This window comes from Protopterus annectens, chromosome 3.part0 (genome assembly GCF_019279795.1).
Source record: "Protopterus annectens isolate FY-2018-M chromosome 3.part0, PAN1.0, whole genome shotgun sequence".
NCBI lineage: Eukaryota > Metazoa > Chordata > Ceratodontiformes > Protopteridae > Protopterus > Protopterus annectens.
This window is the reverse complement of record NC_056731.1, coordinates 211,988,762-212,004,300: the sequence shown is the minus strand read 5'-3', so window position 1 is coordinate 212,004,300 and position 15,539 is coordinate 211,988,762. Positions and strand designations below refer to the sequence as shown.

General features: G+C 39.3%; 2 protein-coding genes across 2 annotated transcripts in view; one reads left to right on the top strand and one right to left on the bottom strand.

The window, feature by feature from the left end:
• The window catches only part of DNAH11 (dynein axonemal heavy chain 11), a 4,606,558-nt gene extending 4,601,047 nt beyond the window's left edge, over positions 1-5,511 (top strand). Inside the window, exon 82 of the mRNA XM_044065542.1 lies at positions 4,837-5,511. Coding sequence (XP_043921477.1) covers positions 4,837-5,084 — 248 coding nt within the window. The 3' untranslated portion in view covers positions 5,085-5,511. The remainder of the gene's footprint in view (positions 1-4,836) is intronic.
• CDCA7L (cell division cycle associated 7 like) overlaps positions 5,141-15,539 on the bottom strand; it is a 167,626-nt gene continuing 157,227 nt past the window's right edge. The window contains exon 10 of the mRNA XM_044064699.1: positions 5,141-5,554. Coding sequence (XP_043920634.1) covers positions 5,524-5,554 — 31 coding nt within the window. The 3' untranslated portion in view covers positions 5,141-5,523. The remainder of the gene's footprint in view (positions 5,555-15,539) is intronic.

Below are 15,539 nucleotides of genomic sequence, written 5' to 3'. Positions count from 1 at the left end.
GTGTCGGATGCCTCTTATATACCTCTGGCACTCTGACGTCAGGGAAGAAGCGACAGCAACTGACGCCGGACCAAGACTTTGGAATTCAGGCCGACTGCAGGACTGCCTGACGACAGGATAACCCAAGTGTGATGACTGCAGCAGGGTAACACGATGAACATCATGGTCATAACAAGAGCCTCACCTTCACATCAGTTTCCTGGAGTTGAGGGTGTCTCTCCTTTTGCTGCAGGCCTTACATGATTTCCTTTCCCAGGATGCAATTTTCAGTCTACACAGACAGCACTTTAGTTGTGCAATACATAAACTCAAATCAGACCCTTTTTGCTGACAGGCCATGAGAGTGTGACAATGGCAATGCACATTCCAGGTTGTACAAATCATTTAGCAGATATGCTTTGTTGCTGTATTCTGATGCCTCATGAATGGTCTCTGAATCCCAGAATAGCGCACAAGATTTTCAGCTACTGGGAACAGCCTTGCTGCAGTCTTTTTCCCTCTCCAACAAATACAAAATGCAACTACTTTGGCCTCATACCTCCACAGGGACAGACCCCCAAGATGTACTATTCCATCCCTGGCCACCTGTTCTGCTTTATGCTCCCCCCCAATCCTCTCTCAACAAAGCCTCTGTCATCTAGATACCACCCCTATGGCCCAGGGCAAGCTTGGTTCCCTGTGCTATGGACTCTTCTCAAAATGACCTCCAACCAAATCTGCTTCATCCATCTGGGCCTCACATGTACATAATCCCCCTCAGACTAAACTCATGGTTCCTTCAAGTCCAATAATCCTTTTTCCAAAAGAGTGGTTCAACTTCTGTCAAACTTTCAGAAACACCACATTAGAAATCTGTACTGTTATGAATGGAAGAGGTTTTGCATTTGGGCAATACTCTAAGGCCTAGACACCTTTTCAGCACTTACACCCTTGATTTTACAATTCCATGCTGCCTTGTTGGACCCCTGCTCTAGTTATTTATTTCAGATTTCCACCAAAGGTGTCAAATCCGCCACTCAGAAGGTCTGCAAAACCTTTTTCAGAGACCTTCCTCCACAGACCGCTGATCAAAGACCCCACTCCTCCATGGAACATGAACTCAGTTCTACAGGTCTTTACTCACCCCCCCCCCCAAACCTGCTGCAACTGTACAGCTACCTTTTAAAAATTTTATTGTTAATTACTATCACTTCATCAAGGAATATCTCAGAGATTCATGGCTTTTATTGCCAATCTTCATCTCTAGCCTTTCACAAAAGCAGTTTTGTTAAGACCTAATCAAACCTTTGTTCTAACAGTGGCAGCTGAATCTGTCTTGAACTGAACCAGTCACACCTTCCAATACTATTCTCCAATCATTCTAACAAAGAAGAAATACTTTTGCATACTCTGGATAGACAGCTGTGCCTCTTCCTTCATTGTACCAGTCACTCGGTTTTGTATCCTTCTCTACAGAATGACCACAGGGTAACTTTGCAGATGGCTGTCCGATTACATCTCATACATATACTGTGCTTTAGAGTCAAGATGTTCATTATTAGCAAAGACACACTCCACAAGATCAATTGCCATTTTATGGCCTTTTTCAAGAGTTATTCCATGTAGACAGTGGTGCTGCAACAACATAGTCAACAATGCATACCTTTGTCAAACATTACAAGCTGGATATAATGTCAAGATCCACTGCTTCTTTCAGGAATACCATATTTAAGGGTATCCCTGTCATGATGCAACCCAAGCAGTAAAGTAACTGGGGATTCTGTCCCATGAGTCAAGGTAGATGCAGGGGACAATACATGTTGTGAAAGTTATGTATTTACCATAGTGCTTGTCACTTAATGTCCCTCTGCATCCCCTATCCAAATTGTCACTTTCATCCCTGGATAAATCGGGTAGACTTAAACCCAAAACCTTTCTCCATTCTTCTCCAGTACATCTGTTTCCGAGTGGAGGAAACAGACTATTCAAGACTATAAGCATGCAGTACATTGCAGGAGAGGGGAGGAGCTCGTGAAGCTCTGAAGAGAACTTGGCAGCTTGGATCCACAATGAGTGTGGATAACCCATCATTTGAGGTGAATGGAGAAGTCAAACAAGGATATAGTTTTGGTAAGTACACAACTTTTATTTAGAAAGTAAATATTCTGAAAAGTACGAACTTTACAACGGCTATATATAGGCCTGTATAGGAATTACAAAATAGTATACTATATTAGAGGTAGCTACTTTAAAACACTAATTAAGTATCTTAGAAACCTGGAGCTTGACAGATGTGGAAATGTTTATTTTATGTGCTTGGTAAATGAGCACTTGTAGAGACAGATAAAATTAGGTGTGTAGAAAGCCACTTAATGAAAACAGACATTTTGTGCCCCCCACCCTTTTAATACTAAAAATATTCAATCATTATCTACTTTACAGATGGGAGAACTCAGTCTAACAACAAGATACAGTTAACATCAGTTTTGCTAGGCACAACATTCTAAGATAAGTAGAAGCTTGAGTTAAGCAAGATGATTAACAAATACCACATCATCATCAATGATGTCTTGAAACAGATTTGACAGTATAACATGCCACTAGAATTCTGACAGAATATAGGGTGGGAGAAAAATTCTGGTGTGGCAACAGCACAGAAGTCTGAAATCCTGCAAGCCTTACAAACTGGCACAGAGACATTTTCATGGCAAAGTACACTGGGATAGTTTTAAAAAAAGTGATCTGGTGAGGCAGACAAACTTTGTTCCATGGATTAATTGTATACTACCAACATCTATATTGATCCAGCACTGGTATAAAAACAGATACTAAGCCTATGAAATTCAGCTAACAGTTGTCCAAAATCCGTTGTTTAAAAGGACACTCTTCCCATTAGTGAGTAAAGGCCAACTCGTGCAAAATCATGGTAGTAGCTGGGAATGTATTTTTTGCCCATCACCTAGTCTTAATGGCTAGAAGGTGTAGGCTACAATATCCTGTAAACTGGCTAGATAGACAAGGATTTTGTCTGAAAGACAATGAATGTATCAGATACATTTGGGGGTGGCTTAAGGTCTAGTTTACATCAAGGCATCTGGCAGTCAGAGACCGTTTTCTAAGGCTACTAACCGGAAGAAGAAAGTGCACCACGCAAGAACATTACCATAGCATGAAATACCTGAAACACTAACGGATGTATTAGGGCAGTCAAGATAATATTGAAAAATGCATTAATGGTAATGTAACATTCCACATTGTTTATAGGTTAATAGGTTGGTACTAGGCTATCGGCCCTAGGGCCTATGCAAGCCTAGCCATAACAATTCCCTGGATATTTCTTACCATAATATTTACTTCTCCAGGCCCCTGTCTAGCAGGGCGACTGACATGATCCCCGGGGTGAATTTCCTATCTCCCATCCAATTATCAAGGTTCCTTTTGAAGAGGGCCAAAGAGGCACTCGGCTTGATATGTATGGGCAGTCTATTCCAGAGTATGGGGAGTCTCTGCATCAGGAACCTATCCCTCCAGCATGTTTTGTTCATTGTGATGACAAGGTTTAGATCCCTGGAGCGTGTGGCTCTGAGGGATTGGGATTTCTTTAAGTGGAGCATGTCCAACAGCTCAAGGTTTGACATGGCCTTGTATGTTAAGCAGAGATCGCCTCTGAGTAGACGATATGCCACAGAGTATAGCTGGAGTTTTTTTTAGACGGTCAGTATATGGCATCTGCTTTAGGCCTGTGATTCTTTTAGTGAGGTATTTCTGTGGCCTATCAAGCTGTTGCAGATGTCTTGTGAGGTACATACCAAACGGGGCATTATACTCTATAATGAGTCTAATGAGGGAGAGTACAGTGGGACAATGACCTCCTTTTTTCTGGATGAAAAGCCCTTAGTAATGAGGTGTGCCACACAGGATTTCCTGACTGTTGTGGCAATGTGGCTATCGAAAGTGAGACCACTGTCCACCTGTGAACCTAAGTCACTCATCACACTTTCGATGTTTAGTGTCCTGCCACCTATGTGGTAATTCATGGGTACATGTTTTTTTCCAAAGGGGATAACTATACATTTCTTGGCATTAAGCTTGAGCCCATGGCTCTGGCACCAGGCATCTGTTTCTGTAAGGCCCTTTTGTAGAATATCCACGTCATTTGGGGATTCAATAATGGCTCCCAGTTTGCAGTCATCTGCAAACTTTGTTAGCCAGAGTCCCTTAGTGTTGGCCTGTACTTCAGAGAAGTAGATGCCAAACAAGAGTGGTCCCAGGACTGAACCCTGAGGTACTCCACTTGTCACTTGTCTGGAGCTGGATTTGGAGTCGGCTACTTTTACTGTCTGGGTTCCGTCAGTAAGCCAGTTAGCAACCCATCGAGTGACATAGGGATTTATGCCCAGCTTAGTAAGTTTATCTATGATTCCAGAGTGGGGGATGGTGGCAAAGGCCTTGGCGAGGTCCAGATAGGCTGTGTGGACTGCCATACCCTCGCCCACAGCTCTGGAGACTAACTCGAAGAAATCAATCAGATTCAGGAGACAAGATCGGCCCTTCACAAACCCAAACTGGGTGGGGTCTAGTGTTTGTGATTCTACTTTTCTAATCACTACCACATACTTTATCATCTAAATTCCTAGGACAGTATAAATATAATGCTGTCACACCTACACACCATATTTCCTGTAGTTATTAAGACATCTATTCAGTTGTTCTTTGGCAGCTTAACTTGCAGAATCCCTAAAATAAATAGCAACTTTTCTTTCAGACAAGTAGTGTGCAGTCAAAAAGCTGGTCTGTGATCTTTTTTAAAAAGGGTAGCAAATTAGAAATAATCTGTTGTTTTTTTTTTTATTTCAGGGGCAAGGTGGGATCTCCAGGCAGGTGTCATTGCAGAAGCACGTCTTAAAGATTTAACTCCATCAATGCCAGTTATCTTTGTAAAAGCTATCCCACTGGACAGACAAGAAGCTAAAAACATGTACGAGTGTCCTCTCTACAAGACGAAAACAAGAGGGCCTACATATGTCTGGACTTTCAATTTAAAAACCAAAGAAAAGCCTTCTAAGTGGATTCTTGCTGGGGTAGCGATGCTCCTATCTGTGTAAGCTTGTGTATTGTCACAGCTGTTACTAGTGAAGATTAAGATGTATAGATGCAGTACTAATGTCCAGGCGTTTACAAAAATCAGCTTTATTTTCTTAACCAGAGCTTTTTATACATAGGATTTTAGCATACAGTATTAGCAAACCTTTAATGTACAGACATTTACAAAAATAAGACTATATTGAACATTTTCTTGTAACTACTGATACTAGAAATGTGTATATTTACATAAAATTAAAATAGTCAAAACAGGACTTGAAGTTCTTTACACTGTCCACAAATGCACAATGCCTGATTTCTATAAAACCATTTCACATAATATGAATAAAAACTGGACATGTATGCAATATATTGTGAACTATATTAAGAAAAAAAATGTAAAACCTCAGTTGTCTGTTGCTTTCCATTAATATAAACAGTTGAAAGTGATCAACTTCAGTCTTAGTGGTCTTCTTCCAGTTGTTTTTGTAAGCTGCAAAATATATATATATATAATTAGTAACAGCATATTTATGTGTAGAAATGGCAAACTTTCCACTGTACAGTCACATCTAGCTTCATATGGTTTCTAAAGTTACACAGGAAGGCATTCAGTTCTGAATGGGGGGGGGGGGGTTGCTGGGCTGTGGCTACTGACACCACTGATTCATCAGATGAAGACCTGCTACAAAAACATTCTAAGTGTGGTAAATCTTCATAAATTCACTACCTAAACTAGACCACAGTTCAGCATGAATTCAAGATGCACAAGAACACTATTTAGTATACATTGCCTATGGAAGTTGCACATTTTCACTTTTTCTTTTTTTGTAACCAGTGATAACTACTCCAACTTTTCCAAACAACAGTAGCAAAAATGCACTAAAATATGTAACCAGTATAAATTATTCCTCTTCCTGGAGCCAACAAACTATTCTTTAAGATCTAACTATTGGTCATTCCTGGATTTTCTTGTGTGTGAGATTATTTTTATTTTATTTTTTTGTTGCTTTTACTCTCATTTTTTAAATCGGTGACATACCATGGATACTACTATTAATTAGCAGTTTAATGCCAAGTTTCAAAATTTATTTTATATATCAGAAATGCGAAAGTGGCTTTGAGATATGGATAGAATCGCTTCAAGTAAGAGATGCCTTTATAAGGTTGTGGTAGGGGAAAAGGAAAACAGATGGGAGCATGCACAGAGTCTTACTCTAATATCCGTAGCTGTACTGTGCAAATGAAAAGCCAGTGACAAAGGCTCACGGGCTGTTCGTTTGCAGCAGGACCCTATTGTTTTCCATGGATTGCCACATCAAAGCAGCCTCCTAATTACAGCCCACATCTGTGAAAACCTAGCATGGGTTCTCATAGTTCACAGCAGTGTGTCCAGCTTTGTGAGTATATAATTAATTTTCCTGTTGGGGGAATAATGTTTATCAATTTCAATCATGTGCCTGCTGTAAGGCCTTTGCAGTGCTTTCTTTATAATGAGAGCTAAAATTAGGAGACTGCACTTTTAATGTATACCCCAACAGGAAAATAATTATAGGCTATGAGCTGGCTGCAAACCATTCACACATGGGGGCTACAGTAATACTAGTTTGGGCAACTTCATTTTTGACAGAAGGGTTGTCCAGCAAACTGAGAATTGCAGAATATTTTGACTTTAGCTCAGTTACATTCCCCATGCTATACTCAGCACCTAGCCAAATTTCTACAACCTGATAAGAAAGAAAAAATATTTTAATTAAGTACTTTAGGGCCGTCAACAGCTTTTTAAGTAACATGCTTACTTTAGATGCCAGAAGACAAGTTTTATGGTCCCAGCTGCACCATAAGCACTTCAGGTAATTCCAATAATTTTTATTTTAAATGATAGAGACTAATTTCCAGCGGTACTTTCAAGAAGTGCGGCTGAAGATGTGATGTATATTTGTTTGGACATTGTCTTGTGTAAAGGCACATGAGGGAGTTATGGAAGACTGCAAGCAAAGTGCATGATTTTTATTTTATTTGGGGGCGGGGAGACTAAGTAGAAAGCAACACTACTCTTCGTATACAATGTTAAACACAAATAAATGGAATCAGACCACTGTGAGCAGTCTTTCACACAAGCTCTCTTTCAACTAATTATGTCTGTAACTTATAGGTAGGTGTATATATATATATATATATATATATATATATATATATATATATATATATATATATATATATATATCTATCTATATATATATCTATATATATATATATATATCTATATATATATATATATATATATCTATATATATACACACGCATGCACAGCTGACAGTGGAAGCACCTCAGATTTCGTTCCATTTCTCAAATACATGGCGTAGGTGATGAGGTGTGCTTCCAAACTGCACACATTTGTGTGCATGCACATGCATATATTTACATCCTGCAATCAGATACTTTGCTAACTGGTGTGTGGATAGGCACCAGTTCCCAGGGGTAGTCAGAGAATGAGTGTTTAAATGTACAGTACAGGACGACTTCAGAACAGCACTGTAGAAGGTTGACTGAGCAGAATTACTTTTTTCTTGGCAGAGTAGTTTCATGATTTTAAATATTGTGCAATAGCTCTATTTTTATCCAAGTATAGTAGTGCTTCAGGGTTTTTTTTGAAGACATTTATCCAACAGCAGAAACTGTGAAAGTCTTGAAGTACTAAGGAGAGGAGTGCATAAATGTATTTAATCAATATAGTCCAATGACTACACAAATGGAGGGTGTTTCTATGCAGACAGGAGAGGAAACAGTTTATCTTCCGAATATTGGTTAAGCTGGTATATCCTGGGTGGCCCTTTTTATTCATCTGGGCCGATCAATACAGTAACAGGTGCACCCACCTATCTTTATTTATAAATACCACATAGATACAGCCACACAATATGAACACAAAGCAGAAACATGTTTGTGGGTATGTTTATAACTGGATATACTATCCCATCAACTCTGACATAAAACTAGACTGTGCCTCTGATGTTATTTGTAATGACAAGCTTATACACAACTTTTCCACTTCAGCAAATCCTTTGCTTTAAAAGTTGAAATGTACTCACTTTATCAGGTAGTTTGTTAAGAGTGATTACAGACTGTATGATTGTGGTACTACCTTATCCTGTTTTCACCTCAGCATTTTTTTTTTATTTAGCTCTATCCCCTTACCAGAAATATGATGGACTAGGAAAGAAGGGTAAGCCCTAGAACCCTCATCCACTAAGCAGGCACAAACAATCAAAGTAGCACTGTACAAAATGTACAAATATATAATTGCCTAACTTACTAAGTCACCAAACTGGAGCTGCTGGATGTATATACAGTCCACGGACTGCAGGAAAGCAATTAGCACCTACGACGGTTCACTGTAAATAAACTGATATTATGAGTAAGTATCCCATGTGATCCAATTGAAGAAACCATAGCATTATTAAAAAAAAATCCTGGATGTCTGTAAATGGAGAAAGGTTAAATGATGAAACATTAAGAAAATTGCCTTATGACTACACTCGCGATACAAGCAATGATGCATGGTGAAAGTGTCAACCAATGATGAAATGGCTACTGCACATGTCCACAACTGAGACATTTTTGAAGCAAGCACTAACAGCAGCCATGTGCCTTTTGGAGTGGTCTTTGACAGCACATTTTCCAAAAAGTAATAGCACCTGGTGGCAAAAAAAGTAAAACTAGTATTCTACTTAGAAAGGGTTCGGTTAGCAACTGCCAACCCTTCTTTACCTACAGCAAGGAAATGAAGCACTTTTTTTCCTTCAGGAACTTATGCACTTAAGATGAAACTGGAGCTTCCAGGATACTTCTTTCACCCCTGGAAAGAAAACAGATGAATGCCCTACCAGCAATTTTTGTCATGAAATGCGAGTTGGTCTTAAGTGACAACCAACAGACTACATATATTCCCATACAAATGAGGACCTGAAGATTTGAAATCCAGTTATCAAACACAGGAGAAGCAATTTGTATGGTGTTACATGAATTGGTAACTTATCTAAATACGATTGTAAATTCTTTTTTATAAGACCAGTTGCTCCTACTACTATTGGAACTGTCTGGAAATCTTTCTTCCACATGGCTGTCGTTTTTGCCTGCAGATTAAGGTATTTTATGACTTTGTGTCTCTCTTGTACGCAAGACACTGTAGTCACTAGGTGTGGCGATTTCAATGATCAATGCTACTTTTGTCTTCTTTTCTTGGACCACTATATCTGGTTTTCTAGCATCTATCTTTTGAACTGTTGATATTTGGTGATCATGACATTCACTTCCCAGGGAGGTAAGGGGCTCTTACAAAGGACAGAGATGCAAAACCCCTTTAGAGAGTTGTCTAAGCAGCCAGAAACAGACTACATTCATGACTCTCCCAAGGTCAAGATGGACAGAAACATGTATTCACCATTCAGTGAGCAAGACGTGAATCATATAGATGTGTAAGGCAGGTCACAACCTACATGCGAACTGCCTGGAACAGCAGAGGATATCTGTTTACCCAAATAGAGAATCTCTTCCACTTAAGACTACATCTAATGAGTGGAAGGTAGCTTCAATCATCAGTAAAACCCCAGCTGAAATATCTGGGAAAATCAAGGTCATCTAATCCAAAAGCCATCTGTCACCGCCAGTTAGATGGCAACTTTGTGGATTTGGGCCAGGAGAACTGCCTGTACTGCTAGGGACACCAGAATCTGATCTTGAGCATTTATGGCCAACCCTAATAAGTTTGCTCTTTTTTGAATATTTTGATTAGGCATAGGATCAAATGGAAGAGAAAGAACTGTACAGTAATTTTGCCTACCTACAAAGGGGAAATGTTACCCACCATTAGATTCCCCCCTTGACCTGCCATACTGAGTAGAAAAAGGGGAAGGAATATAGTGTTTGGTGCAGTAAATACAACACTTCCCTACTCCTAAGAATAGTCTCAGCAAACAAGCCCATCCCACCAAGACTCCTCAGTTCTATAAGAGGACTGGATGAGTGGATACTTAAGGCCACCAAAATGTTACCTTTCCGTAGATGTAAAAAATTGTAAAGAGCAGTGTCTTTACCTACAGACTACTGGCAGATATGTAGTTTTATCTACTGAAGGAGTATGACTGTATGCCTTACACTCATTTACTTGTCCAGGTACCACACAGACTCTAGCCTCTCTACTCTCCCCTCAGATGTCCTAACAAGAATTATTACCACTTTTTCAAGTTGGTTTATCTACAGCTCCTTCTCCTGCAAGGTGTCTGTCCACCTTCCATAGACAGTGGAGAAACTGAAGTAGATTCCCACAGCAAAGCCTCACTCAGAATTAGGTCTTTTGAATGAGACAGCTGACTAAAGAGGATGCCCACAGTGAGACTAGTATGGGCTTTATTCACTACTCCAGAGCCTTTTCCCTCCCCATATTGCCTCAAAAGATTTTACTGTAACCAAGAGAAAATCAATCTGGAACCATTTAATGGGTTAGTACGGCAGCAGCAAGTAACAAAAATAACACTGCTGCTGCTGAGCTGACAGCCGGAGGGTTTAACACAGCTGTACCACTAGGAAAAGCAGCTTACTGTCCTCCGAAAATGTTACATGCTTGTAAAGCCAAAGAAAGGCACTTCAAAGAGGCAAGAGAGAGTTACTTTGGAGAATAAATATTTTGGACTGATAAGCAACAAGGACAGACGGGATAATCAGAGACTGTAGATTATGACTTGCAGCTTTATGTATGGAAAGTTAGAAGAGACTGTATTACATCAAAATAATGGTCCCTTTAAATCCGGGAGGAAAAGAAGAACTTTAGTCAAAGAAAACGTTGTCATTCAGAACTACACAGCAGTGCAGCTGAATGAAATTACAATGCTTCTTTCTCAATGCAGAAAACAGTTGTACATTAGGCCAATAATTGAGTACAATGCCCAGTTTGGTATGTACCTCTCCAAACACCTGCACCAACTGGAAAGGCCACAAAAATACAAAGAAAATCCATGGGGGTCCTGATGGAGAGATGAAAAGTCATCAAGAAAAGGAGAGTAGTAGTGCTGAAATTTAATTCATCCTCAAGTTTTGGTGAGTACCTTCGCGAGGTGGACCCTGTTTTTCACAAAATCTCACCAAGGCGACACTGATATATAAACTGTATTTATATAGCATACATCATGGACAGAAGTAAATAAAAAAAAAAAAAAAAGATAGCTGGGTGCACAAGCCCCAGGATAAAAAAAAGTGCCCAATCCTGGTAATCGCACTGGTGCCAGGACCAGAAAAAAAAGACAGTGTAGAATCCTTAAAATACAGAAACATTCCTACAATGGGGTCAGGCCAGGCTCAGGGGGAGTATGCCCACCCCCCCGTTGTAGAAGGAAGTAGCAGTCCACAAAAAAGACAAAAATTGATTGGCCAAAGAAGAGCCATAAATATGATAGAGTGGACTATTGAGGATAAGAAAGAAATTATGTATTGTTACTATTATGTAAAAAGCCCAAAATTTCCAGACACAAGATATACAAAATGATTGAGAGAAATTAGAGGAAAGAAAAATACTTCCGCAGGAAAAACTGTCAGAAGCTTCAAATAAAAATTTGCATTCATTAATACAACAGATTTTTGAAAAGCAGTATATAGATCAAGAAATTTTGATCGGTTTGGAAAAAGAAGAATCTGAGGAAGTGAGAAAATATAAACAGCAAAATCTAGAGATTTGAAAAATATAAAAAAGAAATATGGACATGGGAAAGGAAGAAATATTTGATATGGTGCAATATTTATGCAAAGGAGAAAGCCAAGTTAATTAATACAGAGAAGGCAGTCTCAAAGATATTCGAAGAGAAATACAGGCAAAGGCATCCAGGTATGGAAAATTTCACAATAAAAAGATTAGTAGCACAAAGATGAAATGTAGAAAAGACGATTAGTAAAGCAGTTGAAGTTATGGAGTGCGTGCCTGCGAAGTGAAGGATTTAATGTAGAAGGTCTAACACAGACTACATCACAGCATGATGGAGTGAGTCCCCAAAATAAGGAAAAGCAAGATCAGGAGACATGTGAAGAAGAAATATGGACAGGGGAAAGGAAGAGAGATTTAATATGGTGTAATACATATGCAAAGAAGAAAGCAAAACTAACCAATACAAAAAGAACAGCACCAAAGATATTTGAAGAAAAATATAGGGAAAGGAAACCAGATATGGAAAAGTTTACAATTCAAAAAATAAGAAGACTAAGAGGAAAAGTAGAAAAAGAGATTAGTAATGGAGAAGTCAAAGAAATAGAAATTGAGGTTATGGAACAGCTGCAAAGAGAAGGATTCAGTGGAATACATCGAATGCAGAAAGAACCACAACAGGATAGAGCAATGGAAATCCAAATTAAAGGGAAACCAGTGGAACAAGAAACAATTGGTCAGGTGCCATATTAAGATATTTTGGAGCCTTCCACAGGAAGCCAGTATAAAAATGTTCATTTGAAACTAGACAGCAAGGAACGGAACAGGAAACTGTGGAATATGACAGAACAAAAGACACAGGATGAAATTGAAGAGAATGTGCCACAGGAAGATGCTATAGAAATTTCTGTAAAATACCCGCAGGAAATGGAAAACAAGGGATGTGCCTTCAGCATGGAAGAAAATGAGTTAAGAGAAGAGTTGCTTGATTTAATAGACAGACAGATGTATCACGATCAATGAGAGAAAGAGACTGCAGAAGGTTAATAAAACCCCGAAAGCCAGAAGCTTAATAAAACAAATGAACACAGTAATTAGGACTGTCCACAGAGATCCATGCGCTATAACAGAAGTAAACAGAATATATTACTGTGCTGCTAAATTAATAGCTGATAAAGTTCTACCACAGGAACACAGGGTAGCGAGGGAAAAGAGGAGGTAAAAATACAATCATGGAAATATCGAATTGAGAAAATTATAAAGCAGCTAAGACAAGAAGTGTCATTGTTAGAAGATTATAGAAGAGGGAATAGATCAACAAAAATACTAAGAAAGGTAGATGTGATAAAAGCAATGCGCAATATTAGAACAGACCAGATTTATTATGGACTATTGGAGATAAACTAAAAATTTCAAAACAGGCGGAAAGACTTAGATGATATGAAGATAAATATAAGGCAAAAGCACAAAATAAGCAACTTATTGATGACCCAAAAAAGTTTTATAGAGAAGTGGGAAATAAGGCAAAAGGAATTGAAAGACCACCAAAAAAGAGGAAGTAGATACATTTTGGAGAAGTATTTATGAAGATCCTGTGGAACATAAAGATGCATCATGGATAGAAAAAGTAAAAGAAAGAAGATGTTTAAAGATACAGGATATGAAATGGGATGAAACAGCCGCCAAAGCTGAGAAAAGCCTCGAACTGCAAAACCCCAGGCCAAGATGCAATACCTAACTTTTGGCTTAAAGTAATGTGACAAGACTGTTACCATAATATTTGCACAATCTCCAGTGTATCGAAGTGGCTGAAAAACACTGGAAACATGAGACACAAAGAATCATGGAAAATGATGACGTTTATTTCACATGGGATCACCCAATACCAACAGTTCAAAAGACAGATGCTAGAAAACCAGATATAGTGGTCCAAGAAAAGAAGACAAAAGTAGCATTGATCATTGAAATCGCCACACCTAGTGACTACAGTGTCTTGCGTACAAGAGAGACACAAAGTCATAAAATACCTTAATCTGCAGGCAAAAACAACAGCCATGTGGAAGAAAGATACTCAGACAGCTCCAATAGTAGTAGGAACAACTGGTCTTTTAAAAAAGAATTTACAATCTTATTTAGATACGTTACCAATTCATGTAACACCGTACAAAGTGCAGGAGTCGTCATTACTGGGCACATTGCGGGTGCTGCGAAGAGCACTTTTGGGTAACATCAAAGAGTGAAAGAATACTGATTTCATGAACTTTAATCGTACTTTGACTTAGAAATGGGGTCCATTCCCATCATGGTATTGGATACCCAAAAGACATGGAGAAATTAAAAATGGCAGAATCCATGGCCTCTAACACCTGTCCCATGTGGACAGGCTCAAATCACTCTCACTCTACTCTGTATTGTACAGATTGCTCAGAGGTGACCAGTATCTCGCCTACAAGGCAATTTCAGATCCTGCTCTACTAGAGATGCTCCATATCCATAATAACTCCTCGCGTAGTACTCGATCAAAAGGTTTGTATCGAATATGGGACATTAACAAAACCTGCTGGAGAGACAGGTTCGTCTCCAAGAGGCTGCCCAGTCTGTGGAATAGACTCCCCGTACACATCATGCAAAGTACATCACTGACCCTCTTCAAGAGCAACTTTTGAAGAGTGGATGGGCAACCACAAATTTGTCCCAGGGGTTCCACCTGTGTCCCTCACTGACAGAGGTGACAAGTGCTGATTGCAGTTTCTTTTTTGGGGATAAACTCTTAGCTAGGCTTGTAAGGTCCCCAGAACTATTAGCCTAGTAATCTCCTATGATAAAATATCACGGTAGAAATTTAATAAGTAGCAATTAGTAAATAAAGTAGGACAGCAGTGGCCCACACCCATCTCGGAACAGGAGACAAGGAAGACAAGGAACAATTTGAAGGTAATATTGTCAAAGTAAAATTGAAGCAATAGCATCATATCTATGATTAGACTGAATTATTGCACAGTTTGAATATTGCACTTTAGTCTTTCAGTGTGAGGGTGAGCTACCTTAGTATTGCACTTAGTTATTGCACATCCATAAAATAAGCCCCTTGATAGACTGGTTATGTAACAAGACGTGATGGTTCGTTTTTCCCCAAGAGTTCAACAGTCTGATGGAGAGGAGAAAAAAACTTTTTCAGTCTGGTGGTCCTACAATGCAGGCTTCTGTATCTCCAGACTGAGGACAGGTGAGTGTACAGGCTATTGGCAGGATGCGTTGGATCGCTGGAAATCTTTTTGGCCCTGTTGATGCACTGGCATTTGTGTAGATCTTCCAGAGGTGTAAGGGAGGTGCCAATGATTCTTTCTGCTGCCCTTGCATCTCTCTTGAGAGCCTTCAGATCCGGATTGTTACAGCTCCCATACCAGACTGCAATGCCGTTGGTCAGGATGCTTTCAATAGTGCCCCTATAAAAGGTATGAAGTATGGAGCTTCATAATTTTGCCTTCCCAAGTTTCCTTAGAAAGTGCAAGCGTTGCAGAGCTTTTTTGACTGTGCTGGATACATGGACTGACCAGGATAACTTCTCCAAGATATGAACACCCAACTCTGCACTCTTGACTCTTTCCATGGTCATCCTTTTCATCACTAGAGGTCTGTGTGGTACTGGAGATCTTCCGAAATCAACAATCAACTCCTTTGTCTTGCTGACATTCAGAGGATAAACAAAAAAAACAAAACAAAAAAAAACATGAGCAAGGGTAAATTGAGGAAAGTGGAGAACTGCTGAAGTAGAAGGGGAGTGCAG